The sequence below is a fragment of the Macadamia integrifolia genome, unplaced genomic scaffold (assembly GCF_013358625.1).
Source record: "Macadamia integrifolia cultivar HAES 741 unplaced genomic scaffold, SCU_Mint_v3 scaffold662, whole genome shotgun sequence".
NCBI lineage: Eukaryota > Viridiplantae > Streptophyta > Magnoliopsida > Proteales > Proteaceae > Macadamia > Macadamia integrifolia.
This window is the reverse complement of record NW_024870508.1, coordinates 149,138-162,670: the sequence shown is the minus strand read 5'-3', so window position 1 is coordinate 162,670 and position 13,533 is coordinate 149,138. Positions and strand designations below refer to the sequence as shown.

General features: G+C 40.7%; 1 protein-coding gene across 1 annotated transcript in view; it reads right to left on the bottom strand.

Moving 5' to 3' along the window:
- The window catches only part of LOC122069597 (cytochrome P450 CYP72A219-like), a 6,589-nt gene extending 4,858 nt beyond the window's left edge, over nt 1-1,731 (bottom strand). Inside the window, exon 1 of the mRNA XM_042633653.1 lies at nt 1,335-1,731. Within this exon, the coding sequence (XP_042489587.1) occupies nt 1,335-1,611 (277 nt within the window). The 5' untranslated portion in view covers nt 1,612-1,731. The remainder of the gene's footprint in view (nt 1-1,334) is intronic.
- Between the last annotated feature and the right edge of the window lie 11,802 nt (nt 1,732-13,533).

The window sequence follows — 13,533 nt, the reverse complement described above, 5'->3', positions numbered from 1 at the left end:
CCCCCCCCCCCCTCCCAAGAAAAAAAATGGCAATAACAATGGAAAATGGATGCCTTGTGTTCGGTGAATTGTCTATATCAGCAACATCATCCTTTGCCCATTTTGCAATTTTTATCACAGAAACACTCAGTTGTACGTGGGCCCAAAAAATATGCAAATATAAAAAATTTTAGGGTTGTTCTTGAAATAAAAAATCTGAAATTGACTTATAAGATACAAGGGAGGATACTGCATGAATGCTATTGATTCATGATTACGACAAACAATCATATGTCATCGACCACCCAATCAGAGTTAATGATCACACATTCCTTTGTTACTGTTCGGTTACAGATGATTTGGGAAGTCATGCACACCCTGAACAGTCATGTAGGTGCTACTGTTCGACAAAGAAATCAAAGCATTCCTATCTCGATTGGAAATATCTATCAGCCTTACCAGTACATAGTTATTTTCTATATTACATAAAATATGATTAATAAATAATTGAATATATAAATACAGCAAGAGAACGCTGCCGGCTTTCCTAGTCATTGCACTAGCATGCAATCAAATGAGAGGTTGAGCGGAGGTCTCTTAAGCCATGGCGCGTAGACACATGTAAGAGGGTAGTTTTCTTTTTTCCATATTAACAAAATGAAGAGGGATAAAAGAAACCTAAAAGGCAGCATGCCTCCTGTGCCTAGACAAGGGCACAAAATGACCACCCCATCCCTCTTAATGCTTCTACTAGTGCTTCTATTGAGGTCTACGCTGATGCAGGGCCACACTGCCTTATAACAAACTCTCTCTCATATTGAATATAAAAAATAAATAAATAAATCTAGGACTCTATATTGATACCTATCACACAAACCAAAAGATTAAAAATATTGATAGGGTTTTTCATGTGATAAAACCCCAACTACTAGTCATTGTGAATCTAAGATTTTCTTTTATAAGACAAAGTTTCAATCAGATTCACTCTCTTTCATCCATGTTTCAAGAGGTAGATTTCAAGTTTCAATCAGATTTACTCTCTTTATGTTCTTCTGTTTCATGGTTCATAAACCTCATAGGGTTTTCGTACCTTTCCAAAAAACCCTCATGATACCTTAAAATGTATTTTAAAGAAACTCGGTCCTTTCTCTATATTGAATAATTCCTCTTCCAATGAGTAGACAGAGGGCATATGTTCATTCTTGCATAGAAGTGTTTCTGTAGGGACGGTTATCCCTTTCTCTCCTCTCCCTCATCAAGTTCTTTGAAGAAGAAGAACAAGAACAATGATATGAAACAGAAGAACATAAAGAGAAAAAAAGAAAAAAAAAACATATATTTGAGTATGTGCGTACCATAGTTATTGATGGACTGATGAACGAATGGGATAACACGTGGTACGATGTCATGACAGAGGCTGATGGGTTTGGATTGAACTTGCTTCATCAATCTCATCTCCTCTTTGAGGCTACCATAAATAAACTTGTATGGAGGGCCTTTGATGCCTTGCTCCCTTAGATACCTCTCCATCTTCTTAGGTCTCCACCATCCCCAACGCAACACTCTCCACACGCATGAAAGAACCACCAATACGGAAGCTGTAGCCAACCCAATCATCACATATTCTCCCATGTCTTCTCAAACCTCTGTTCCTTTCTAACTTCTAACAAAGACAAGAAAAAGAAAGCATAAATATCTTCACTGCAAAAATGAGAGAGAGAGAGAGAGAGAGAGAGAGAGAGAGAGAGAGAGAGAGAGGGGGGGGGCTAACAAGCAGTTCATGCTCTCCTCTATATATATATATATATATATATATAGAACCTTGATGAAATGCTAGGCCCCTCATAGCTTGCCTTGTGTCTAGCCACGTGTATCTTGTGTTAGGTCACTATGATCCTACCCTGAATGGATTACAGAAAGTGTAGATTATTTTTAAAGGGATTGTTTACACATTAGTTACAAGTTAGATTCTAATCAGGGCTGGCCTTAACTCACATGTCAAGTTTCAATCTCATTGGAATTCTCGATATAGCAAAACAGTAATAAAGACTAAGAAGGTGCATGGATACGTATGGAAGGATGTGGAATTAGAGTGAAGTGTAAATGATTGAATTTGAGATTATGAAATTAGACACATAAAACCAAGCTAGGAATTTTTTATTTTTTTAATATATCTGACAGCCAAATTCGCGGCATCATTTTTCCATTTCATAGAATCAAACCACAGCTATAATTCAATCTAATCATAAACAATCGCATATTTGTTACAGTTAGAAATTTCTTTACTTTTGAATATGGTAATCGGATGACTATTTTTGCACCCCACCCCACCCCAAAAAAATAAAATCAGAGGACTACTTTCGGAATTATAATAGAAATTTCTTTTTCTATTTTTAAAACCGCCCAAAGAATTGCAAGAAAACTTTATTTCCCATCCACCAATCATTTTATTTTATTGGTGGGAGTAACTTTTTATCCATTTTTATATTTTGATGTTTCTTAATGTTTGACTTTATTTCCCATCCACCAATCATTTATTTTATTGATGGGAGTAGGTTTATATCCTTGAATATTTCGATGTTACTTATGAATATCATTTTCAACTCTAAGTCACACCCATTTGAGTCTTGTCTTAACTATACAAAATAAAGAGATGGCTTGATACTTTTTTGGCAGCAGTTCATGCTCTCAAAGAAACTAGCTTGCAATATTAGTCCCTTTATGCATGTTTAGATTTTAGCAACAAAGATTTGGTAATCCTGAAGGTGTTTGAAAAAATATAGTTGTGTAATTTTGTTTTCTAGAACTTAACACAATATTTCATAATCTTAAGTGTTTAAAGAGAGAGAGAGAGAATGAAATAATTAGTCTGTCCCTCATGAAAGATGGAAATTAATACCATTTGACCCCATGCTGCGTTTCGAGAAATTCTCTCCCTATTAATATTTAGATTTCTTTTATTTTTATGGTTAAAACAGGCACATATGCATTTAAGTGCCTAATGACAATCTCTCTCTCTCTTGAGCGTGTCGTTTGCCCATGCACATGTGTATGTGCATGTGCATGTGCATATGCATGTGTGTTTGACCATGCACTAAGTAGTATTATGAATTTTTTAATGTACTTAAATATATTGTAAATAATTAAAAATGGAAAAAAGAAAGCCGCCTTCTTATGTGGCCCATGTGCCGAGATACAGGGCCCTGCCAAATTCTCAACCCACCCCTTCTGAAATTTAAAGTCTCATTCATGTTAGATGCCCTCGTCAGGATTCTCATTGACCACTGCATTGGTGCATGGATCATGCGACTAAGCAGCAATCATTTTCCCATGAAACATGAAATATATATGAATTCTTGAACTGTGAAGCAAGTGTGTCAGCTCACTACTTAGTATTATTAACTTTTGATTTACATAAATTTATTATAACTGATTAAATATTTATGAATTCTTAATGTCCATTTTTTTCATGTGACGTTGAAATTTTTAGGTAATTCTGATGTTCTTGTAGAAACGTGAGAAGAACCAATGATTATTTTATTAATAATAAAAATATTAAAAGAAAATGGAGGACAAAGAACCCTAATTCTTTCAAAGTGCGAAAAAAGATTAGGGGGTGATCCAGTGTGCAATGTTGTCTCATCTTTCGTTTGCCTCCATAAGTTGTAAGATCATGAGTCTAGCTGCATCTAGAACTTTCTATCTTATTTTGATTCTCCCTTATTTGATTCCTAGAAGTTATTTAAGTAAGAGTAAAAAAAAAATTTAAACCACTTATCATTTTGTTTTTATTCAAAAATTATCATTTTGTTATTATCAAATGGGCATGACTGTCTTGACACCTTCTCTTAAGTGTATTTTTTTTTAGCTTATTCTAAGAAGTCCTTTAAGTTAAAGGTGTAAAAGATTTCTTAACTATAATTTAAAATTACTTATCATTATATCATTATCAATTTTCAAAAAATAATTCAAAAATTATCAATCATTATATCATTATCAAAAGATGTCATTATCTTGCATAATTTATGAATACATTTGAAAATGAAAACTATCACTGAAGACTCAAGCTTAGATCAGAGAGTGTTTGATGGCGAAAATTTGAAGGTCAGCGACTTCATTCAGGAAAATTGTCTTCCATCTGTGAGCTCATCATCATTTCTTCAGGAAAAGTTTCAGAAAATTCAGAATATTCAAATCTCTGAATTGGATGATATCTACCACTGGCGCCTCTCCTCCTCTGGTGTTTTTTCCATTTTCTCTGCTTGGGAGGAAATTAGATGAAGGCATCTGAAAGTTCCCTGGTTCTCTATCATTTGGAAACAAAAAATCCTTCCAAAGCAAGCTGCATTCGGATGGTGATTTGTCCAAAAAAGGCTCCCAATTGATGACGAATTTAGTAGGAGGGGTCTATGTTTGCCATCAAAATGTGACTTATGTGGCTCTGTAGAAGAATCTTCTGACCATCTATTTTTTCATTGCTCCTTTACTGTGTTCTTATGGCATCAATTCTGCGATCTCTTTAGCACTCATTGGCCATCCTTTTCTAGTGTTGAGGTCCTCTTCTCTTGGTGGAAGAAAAAATCCAAGGTCATTAATCTCAAGGAAACTTGGGATAAAAGAATTATTTTAATTCCTTTCTACATTTGGAGGGAGAGAAACTCAAGGTAGCATGAAGGCATCTGTAATCTCTCAAGGCAAACTTTTGCCAACATCAAAAGTGAAATTTGCGCTGTCCCTACTTTCTAAACCTGGTCTAAATTCACCATTTAGTTCGATTTGGTCTTGAAGGACCTGAACCTGAGCGAGCTGATTTGAGTACCTTATGGAACATGATGGCAAGAGTGATTCTGAACTAGGCTTGGTCAGATGAGTTGGAGTCAGTGCCTAGTGAAGTCCGTGTACCCAAGCCGTGCACTTGCACGTATCACGGGGCCATGTACGTACAATAAGGTACGTAGCCATATTTTATGTTAGGTACGTGTGTTGATCGATTACCGAGAGTGAAATACGTGTTGGGGCCAAGCCCCGTCAAAAATCCCAATGTTTGGGCTAAGTATTGGCTGACTGAAGGGTGGTCATAGGTGGGTCGGACTCACCAGTGTGACCTACCACTCTGATCATTAGATATTTTGACCCCACTATAAATAGCATTTATTACCTTCTTTCACCTCATTTATTGTTTTACACGGTGGGTGAGAAAAGTAAAGAAGAAAGAGAAAAAGAAGAAAGAGAAGAGAGGAAGGAGGAAGAAAATGGGGAAGAAGATGATCATTGTGCATCGTCGAGGTCAAATCTCTTGAATCCGACAGAGGATTAGTGACTCTCATCTCGAGATCTACGATTTCAGGTGAGTAAAGTCCATGTTCCTTAAACCCTTGCGAATCCCTTTGATTTGGGTAGCAATCCTTTGGATCTTGTTATGATCTCTTGAGACTGTGAATTTAAGGTTTAATAAAGGTTCTACATGTTGTTTATGAAGGATTTAGAGGAAGACTAGAAAGATATGTGAAGCATTTGTTGATCTCTTGAGCTAAAGAGCAGATTTGGGGTTTTGAGTTGATTCTTGAGCAAAGAGGTAAGATCCACGCTTAAGACTTTGAATCGACCTTAGATCTAGGTTGGAATCATGATTTGGAGCCTTAGATTTGTGGAAAATGCGGTCGAATAGACCCGTGGTGGTTTCCTTAAGGTGGGATGAAGAATGGAAGAGAACATCAAAAATCCCCGTTCTGATTGGTGGGTTCCTGGGAATGATCGGACCCACTAATCCAGCACCCGTCTGTCCAAGGTAGGCTACTGGGTCTGCCGGCGAGCAAGACTAATGACCTGGCCCGTCGGTCCAAGAAAAGTTGTTGGCTCGATAAGCGAGCAAGTGGTGGACAACCTAGCCATCCGGTCTAGACAGAGTCCCTGGGTCGAGTGGCGAGCAAGGACTGGTGGGTGCCTTACCCGTCGATTGACCCACCAATCCAACTTCTCGAGTCTCAATTGGGCCCAAATTTATCGGGTAACCTTCTCTAGTGATTCTAAACACATTGAGATCATCATACCTCATTGGTTATGCCCCTAAAATGGAGTTATAGTAAACTTGACTTCATTTATAATAGGTTGTACTAGAAACTTATGTCAGCGCACGCTGGATCTTCCTCATACCAAGGGTGATCTTTGTACACAACTAAGTAAGTGGGAAGAGGACATTGCATCATGTCATTTTAGTTGTCGACTAGCCATGGCATCATTTCATTATTGTTATAGACTAGTCATCCACGTGTGCCATTTGCATGCATTTATGTGTGCATTATGAAATTCACTTATGACTTAATATATTGATATCTTTAATTGTTAAATAACTATTCTTGCTTTGTGATATAAGATGGATGATTTTAAATTATTAAATATGATGCTTTGTTAGACTAGATGCCATAGTCGGCTTGGACGCGAATGCATTGGTGGCCCGTGAAATGGGATGCGGTGGCATTATATGGTCGTACTATCTCAAATAGGAGCATGCAGTTAGGAATGATATATCCCTATGCTACGACCCTTCCTAGCAAGGGTTTAGGTGTTGGGTATATCACTGGGGGGAAGTCCAAGGTTGTAAACCAACAATGGCGGTTAGAAGTATGCACGACTAATCATTAGGACTGTCGGCAACTTCGGTGATATATTAAGAGAGCCAATTATACTACTTTTAATTTAATGCAGGGCAATGCCCATTTTACTTTAATGTCACCGTGGGTTGGCATTTTACTTTTTTGGTACCTATGGCTGGCCTTCTCCGACAACCCTATGGACGTATCGCGGGATGGGGTTCGTGGCTTGTACCCGGAGCATACGTGCACTGTGGTTGCGAGTAGCACATGACCTATGACTTATAATTGTTACCTAGGTGGACTAAGATAATAAAATGAACTGCACGAATATAGGTTCATTTATATTATGCATACTTGTTTGGTCTTTCTTTTCACTTACTAGGCTAATGAGTTCATCCCAAATGCACAACATTTTTAGATGATCTTATAGGTTATCCAGCCGAAAAGCTTGAGTTGGGACCCACTGTGGAGTTTCCAGTTGAGGATGGTGGGTGTCACACCCCGTTCACACAGAACTGGACCAGTGACCGGGTTAACACCGGTTAACCCAAACCTGCCAGGATCATCTGATACAGTATCCAACCACAGCATACATGCAACTAAGAAATTGTTCAACAGTTTAGCAGAAGACTTGATTTACTTGTAAATATTCCCATTATACGTGATACCCAAATTGTAATACATATTTAAGTACACGTGGGCCCTCAGGCATGATATTTACACAAAAAGAATACAATTTACATATCAAGTACACAAAAGGAATCATCAAAAATCAAAGAGTACAGCTCAGCTCGGTATCAAATGTAGAGCTCAGCTCGGTATTAAAAGTAGAGTTCAGCTTGGTATCAAAAGTAGAGCTCAGCTCAGTATCAAAAGTAGAGCTCAGCTCGGAATCAAAACTGTGGTCCCGCAGCACAGCCCTCGCACGAGCAATCCGTCCGGTGCTCTAATTCCTCAGGGACCCACCAATCCTTTTCATGGAATTCAACTGTGGGGCCCGACCCATGCTCTTCAGATTGATGACCTGAAAAATCATCTAAAAGAGGTACACACGTGGGATGAGTTCACTAGCTCAGTAAGTGAAAAGGACCACACAGCAGTCCATACAACAAATCACAACCATATGCACTATATGCTATGCAATTTATTTTAAATCACATCCACCTAAACAACATTACTAAGTCTTTGGTTTAGTGCTACTACAACCATAGTGCGCGTATACTCCGGATACGAGCCGCGAACTCTATCCCACGATACACCCATAGGGCTGTCGGAGAAAGCCCACCATGAGTACTCGAAAAAGTAAAACATGCCGACCACCGGCTCTCAACATAAAGTAAATGACAGAAATTAAAGGTGCTGACTCCAGCAATTTAAAAGCAGTACGATTGGCCCTCTTGAATATACCACCGGGATTGTCGACTGTCCTAATGACCAGCCGGGCGTATGTCTAACCGCCACAGTGACCCGACAACCGTGACCACTGCTTCCCCCTAAATGGTAACCCAACACCTCAACCCCTGTTGGGAAGGGTTGTAGCACGGGAAGATGATAATCCTACGCCGCATGCTCCTATATGACATAGTACGATTGTATAGTGCCTCCGCGTCCCATTCCACAGGCCACCAATACACTCGTTTCCAAGCTGACTACGGCATCTAGTCTACTAATGCATTATGCACAATGCTGTCATCATTCATCACATATTCACATCATCATTTGCCATTAAGAAAATAAACACAACACACAAGTCATAATAGTATGAGGATGGCTAAGTTACACATAATTCGCATGATGACTTGACTAGTTTAGATACAATTAAATGAATTCCAAACAAGCCTTGAAATAAGGCCAAACGTCCTCTCCCCACTTACCTGTAGTATACAAGGACTCACGCTTGGTACGGGTGAGATCCGGTGCGAGAAGCGTACGTTTTGGTGAACCTAACATAAGTGAATGGGGTTAGCATTTCTCCATTTTGGGATCAAAATTAACACGATCCAATGATAAAATCATGTTTAGAATCCTAAAAGAAGGTCGCACGTCCGTTTTGGATCCGTTCAGACGTAAAAATCACGTTGGGAGCCTCTCGGGTGGGTCGGATAGACCACCTGTCATGACCCACCAGTCAGACCCAACGGTCATGACCCGCGGGCAAGTCGGCCCACCGGTTGGGCCTGTTGATTGGGCCCAAGGGTCCTGCTAAGACCTCCGGGCAGGTTAGCCTATCGGTCGGCCCGCCGGTTGGCCCCGAGGGTCTACCCTCTCAGACTGGTGCCCTCAGGCGGGCCATTTGGCCCACCAGTCTTGACGGGAAAATTCCATTTTCGCCTGAAACCTTCCCCAACCTTTGGGGAATCAAATGGGGCTCTTCCCAACCCATTCTCCACACATTCAAAGTCTCATAAGATGGTTCTAACCTAGATCTATGTTAGATTTAAGGAATGGAAAGCCATCTTACCTTCTTTACTCAAGAACTTCTTCAAAACCCCAAAATCACTTCAAATCACCAATGCTTTTGCCAACCTTGTAAACACTTCTTCAAATCCTTCAAAATCAACACATAGATCATCTATTAAACCTTAAATTCATCATCTCAAGGAAGATTTACGAGACCTCAAGAAACTCTACCCAAATCAAGGGTTTTACTTGAGTACGGTGAAAGTTTTAGGAATCCAGCCTTTGCTCACCTCTAAACGTAGACCTCGTGTTGGAGATCACTCTTCCGGCGTCGGAATGGGAAGATCAAGCCTTGATGCCACTTAAATCCATCCCTTCTTCCTCTTCCTCCCCTTTCTTCTTCTCCGTTCTCTTTTCTCCCTCCTTTTCTCTCTCCTCTTTACTCTTTTCACCAACCACCCGAATGTCATAAATGAGAAAATGGAAACTCATAAATGCTATTTATACTTTCTAAAATATCTAAGTAACTTCATGGGTGGGTCACTCAGGTGGGCGGATGCGCCCACCTGTGGCCGCCCACCTGAGGGCCGAACATTGGTCAACAAGTGGGATTTTGGTGGAATTCGACTCTCGGCACGAATCTCACTCTCGGCATAAGATATATTATACGTATGCGCTTTAAGATATGGCTACATACTTGCTTTATCCGTACATGGCCTTATGATATGTGCATGTACACGGCTTGGGTACACCCGTCTCCTCTGGCACTGACTCGAACTTGTCTGGCCAGCTGGTGTTCAAAGTCACCCTTGCCATCATGGTCCATAAGGAACCCACCTTAACCCTCTCTGATTCGGGTCCTGCATGGTTAAACCGGGTCAACCGTGTAATCAGACCGGGTTTAAGAAGTAGGGTATTACATTTACCCCCCCCTTTCTAAAAATTTCGTCCTCGAAATTGGCATACCTGGTTGTTCAAAAAGGTGAGGGTACTTGGCTTGGATGTCATCCTCTTTCTCCCAAGATGCTTCTTCAAGTGAATGATTAGTCCATCGCACCTTTACGTAGGAATGGAGCGATTGTGAAGGGTTTTCACCTTTCGGTCCAAAATTTCAGCTGGCTACTCTGTATAGGTCATATCAGCTTCTAAATATTCTGGTTCCACGGGTAATACATGAGATGGATTATGAACGTATCGCTTCAGCATGGATACATGAAATACGTTATGAACATCCCCGAGTGAAGGTGGCAGAGCAAGCATGTAGGATACTGAGCCAACCCGGGCTAAGATCTCAAATGGGCCAATGTATCTTGGGCTCAACTTCCCCTTTCTGTGAAATCTTTGCAACCCCTTAGTAGGAGAGATCTTGAGAAACACATTTTCTCCTGGCTGAAATTCAATGTCTTTTCTGCGGGTGTCTGCATAGCTCTTTTGACGAGACTTAGCTGCTTTAATCCTTTCCCGAATAACATCGACCTTGTCATAAGTCATCTATATCATTTCAGGTCCTAACATTCGGCGTTCGCCTACCTCATCCCAATACAGAGGAGTCCTGCACTTCCTACCATATAATGCCTCATACGGAGCCATCCCAATTGTAGCTTGGTAACTGTTGTTATAGGTAAACTTCATAAGAGGTATATATTCTTCCCAACTACCACACATTTCCATTGCACATGCCCTGAGCATGTCTTCTAATATTTGTATGGTCCGCTCCGACTGACCATCAGTCTGTGGGTGGAAAGCAGTACTCAAATTCAATTGTAATCCCAAGGCATGCTGGAAACTTTTTCAAAATCTGAAAGTGAACCTTGGGTCCCTATCTGATACAATGCTCACTGGAACTCCATGCAAACGCACTATGTTATCCATGTAAAGTTGTGCTAATTTGGCCATAGAGAACTTGGTCTTGATGAGGATGAAGTGAGCAGTCTTAGTAAGTCGATCAACGATCACCCATATTGCGTCCATCCCCTTAGGTGTACATGGTAGTCCTATGACGAAGTCCATTGTAATCCTATCCCCCTTCCAATCTGGTACTGGGAGTGGCTAAAGAGTACCATAAGGTCGATGCCTCTCAGCTTTTACTTTCTAGCATGTAAGACAAGTCGCTACATACAGAGCTATTATGACTTTCATGCTTGGCCACCAGTAATTTTGTTTGAGGTCTTTGTACATCTTTGTACTTCCTGGGTGGAGTGAGTACTCGGAGCTATGTGCTTCTCGCACTATCTTGTCTTGTATATCCAAATCATCGGGTACACACAATCTGCCTAGAAACATCAATGCCCCATCACTGGTTAAAACAAAATCTGGGTCGTTCATTGTTTGATCTTGAACCTTAACTCTGATCCGCTGTAATTCAGGATCCAAAGGTTGTTTCATTATTACCTCTTGCCTAATAGTCGGATGCACCTGTAGAGCCGCCAAGGAAACAGTCAACCATCTAAGGTTTTCTGGTTGATGTTCAAACTCTAAGGTTGCTCCTTCATATAAGAGGGTTTCATCCATTAGCATCGCCTTATATACAAGTGGTGGGCTGACTGCTAAGTATGAGAGTGACACAGTCTGTGCCTTCCGACTCAATGCATCTGCCATTACATTAGCCTTGCCGGGATGATACTGAATGTCGCAGTCATAATCCTTCATGAGCTCAAGCCATCTCCTCTGCCTCATGTTCAAATCCTTCTGGACGAAGAAGTACTTAAGGCTTTTGCGATCACTGTATATCTCGTACTTCTCCCCATACAAGTAATGTCGCCAAATCTTAGGGCAAAAATGACTGCGGCTAGTTCCAAGTCATGAGTGGGGTAGTTCTTCTCATACTCCTTTAGTTGTCTGGAAGCATACGCTATCACCTTTCTGCGTTGCATGAGAACACAACCCAACCCAACTTTGGAAGCATCAGTGTAGACTGTCATTCCACCTGTGCCTTCAGGGATGGTCAACACAGGGGCCAACACCAACCTCTTCTTCAATTCCTGGAAACTCTTCTCACATTCCTCTACCCAGTCAAATTTCATACCCTTTTTGGTTAATTTAGTCATTGGTGCTGAGATTCGGGCAAAATTCTCAATGAAGCGCCGGTAGTATCCAGCCAAACCCAAGAAGCTTCTAATTTCAGTGACATTTTTAGGGCTTTCCCATTCTACTACTGCTTTCACCTTATCAGGATCCACCTCGATTCCGGCCTTAGACACTACGTGTCCCAGGAATCCAACTTGTTCAAGCCAAAATTCACATTTGCTGTATTTGGCAAACAATTGTTGTTCTCTCAACCTCTGTAACACCATTCTCAAATGTTGAGTGTGCTCCTCTTCTGTCTTGGAGTAGATCAAGATGTCATCGATAAAAATAATTACCCATTTGTCGAGGACATCGTGAAATACTCGATTCATTAAATCCATGAATGTTGCTGGTGCATTGGTTAACCCAAAGGATAACACTAGGAACTCATAGTGACCATACCGAGTCCTAAATGTTGCCTTGAGTATGTCGCCGCTCTTTATCTTGAGCTGATAATAGCCTGATCGAAGGGCTATCTTTGAAAATACCTTGGCACCCTATAGTTGGTCAAATAAATCATCAATGCGTGGCAATGGATACCAGTTCTTAATGGTTAGCTTATTCAATTCCCGGTAATTGATGCACATACGCAAGCTGCCATCCTTCTTCTTGACAAACAATACTGGGGCACCCCAGGGTGAAACACTTGGGCAAATAAACCCCTTTTCTAATAATTCCTGCAACTGCATCTGTAACTCCTTCAATTCAGCTGGTGCCATCCTGTACGGAGCCTTAGACACTGGAGCTGCTCCAGGAGTCAAATCTATGGCAAACTCTAACTCTCTATCAGATGGTAAATGCATCAGATCATCTAGAAAGACGTCGGGAAATTCTTTAACCACCTTTACCTCTTCTAGAGGTGTAACCCTTGCATCAACATCAAGTACCGATGCTAAGTAACCCTGACATCCACTTTCCAACAACTTTACCGCTTGAAGGGCGGAGACGAGGACCTTCCTAGCCCGTTTCATTTTATCTGCTCAGAATACCAATTCTCTTCCTTTATCATCTGTCATCCTAATTAGCTTTTCAGCACACATCACATTAGCTCGATGAGCCGACAACCAATCCATGCCCAGTATAACATCAAAATTCTACATATTGAACTTAATGAGTTGTGCATCCAATTTCTTCCCACTAATTTCCACTGGGCAAGGCCCATACATCTCCTTCAACTGAGTAACTTTACCAGTAGGCATACTAACAATCATCCCATGATCTAGGGTCCTGGGTGGCATCCTAAGTTTCTCGGTAAATCTCTTAGATACGAATGAATGTGTAGCTCCTGAATCGAATAAAACATAGGTTGCTATGCCCGATATAGGTAGGACACCTAGGGTAACAATGCATATAAGTACAACAGGTCATCAATGTTTAACATAAGGAAATTCTTAAATTTAAAATGTACCTGCTACCACTTCCGTGCTGGCCTCAGCTTCCTCAGCTGATAGGGCATACATCCTTCCCTGCGGTTGATTCCCCTGAGCTAAGGGAG